The 1587-nt window shown below is 47.9% G+C and overlaps 1 protein-coding gene across 1 annotated transcript in view; it reads right to left on the bottom strand.

The window, feature by feature from the left end:
- Nucleotides 1-236: 236 nt before the first annotated feature.
- LOC139559171 (SH3 domain-binding protein 5-like) overlaps nt 237-1587 on the bottom strand; it is a 42709-nt gene continuing 41358 nt past the window's right edge. Inside the window, exon 9 of the mRNA XM_071374938.1 lies at nt 237-1323. Within this exon, the coding sequence (XP_071231039.1) occupies nt 1181-1323 (143 nt within the window). The 3' untranslated portion in view covers nt 237-1180. The remainder of the gene's footprint in view (nt 1324-1587) is intronic.

Raw genomic sequence — 1587 nt, 5'->3', positions numbered from 1 at the left:
TTCTTCACATCAGCAAAGAAGGACTCCGTGATTCAGAAACTCTATATAGAGGTGCTATCAGTCTTTCACACTGTGATAAATAAAGCCCGTTTGTTATTTAGAATGATTTATATCTGTTTTTAGAGAGAGAGAAACCAAAATCAGAGCTCTAACTCCCCCTTGTGATAGTGTGGTGCAATGACAGAATGATGCAATTTACCACAATCTGCCACCATCTACCACAAACAGTTCCGGCATAAACTTGAAACTTTTAATTGAGGAACCACACATGCTGTGGGATCAGGGGTTGCTCATAAGTCCAGGGTTTAGTGGTGTGAAAGTCACAGTGTCCTTCTGTTGTCCCCTCTGGGGAGTCCCCACTGAGACCACATTAACCTCTGCCTCACATCCCCACTGAGACCACAAGTCAACAGTCAACATCTCTCGCCAGGGTTATTCTAACAATTAACAATAGTGGAAACTCCCTACAGTTTACACAATCCATTGTTTTTAAGTCCATGACAGGATGTGTGCAAGTGCACCCTTTGTGACAAGTGTGGAGATTCAGGATGCAGCCATAGCGATGTCTCTTTCACACCCTTCCTTCGAATCTTTTAAGGAGTTGACCATCGACTGGGCTGGCTATGCTCCCCCACCATCCCCAGGTATCCATCATGTTGACGTCCCCTTCCAGATTCCTCCCGATCAGTTCTGGACAAGATACAAAATGGCTCCTCCCGATCAGTTCTGGACAAGATCCAAAATGGCTCCTCCCGATCAGTTCTGGACAAGATCCAAAATGGCTCCTCCCAATCAGTTCTGGACAAGATCCAAAATGGCACCCTATGTCTACCAGTGGTGGCTGGTGGGAGTAGCTATAGGAGGACGGGCTCATTGTAATGGCTGGAATGGAATGGAACGGTATCAAACATATGAAAACCACATGTTTGACTCTGTTCCATTCATTCCATTCCAGCCAATACAATGAGCCCGTCCTCCTATAGCTACTCCCACCAGCCTCCACTGATTTCCACTATTCCTTATTTCCTATGTATGGAATAGTGGCTGACTTCAGATTTGCCTCTGGAGTGAACATAAACACGTCCATAGAAAGCCTCATAGTTCATAGTTCAAGGTCATGAGTCAATGGTAGGATGTGAGAGGTGAAGTCTTCTGTCCGTTATTCGCTGTTGGAACGGGGCTATGGGTTGTGGGGTGATGGGGAGGTCGTCTTAGGGTCACCTTTGGGGTCATCCTTCCCGGGATGCAGTGGGTGTGTTATGGTCAGGGTCAGCCTACTCAGACCCGGCTCCAACTTCTGCTCTGCTCCCTCTGCTCTGTTCCCTACGCACACACACACACGTACACACACACACACACACACACACACACACACACACACACACACACACACACACACACACACACACACACACACACACACACACACACACACACACACACACACACACACACACACACACACACATACACACACGTACACACGCGCACGCACACACACACACACACACACATGTACACACACACGCATGCGCACGCACGCACACACACACACACGTACACACGTACACACACACACGTACACAC

This window comes from Salvelinus alpinus, chromosome 29 (genome assembly GCF_045679555.1).
Source record: "Salvelinus alpinus chromosome 29, SLU_Salpinus.1, whole genome shotgun sequence".
Taxonomy (NCBI): Eukaryota; Metazoa; Chordata; class Actinopteri; order Salmoniformes; family Salmonidae; genus Salvelinus; species Salvelinus alpinus.
Note: the sequence above shows the minus strand (reverse complement) of the source record. Positions and strands in the feature narration are given on the sequence as shown.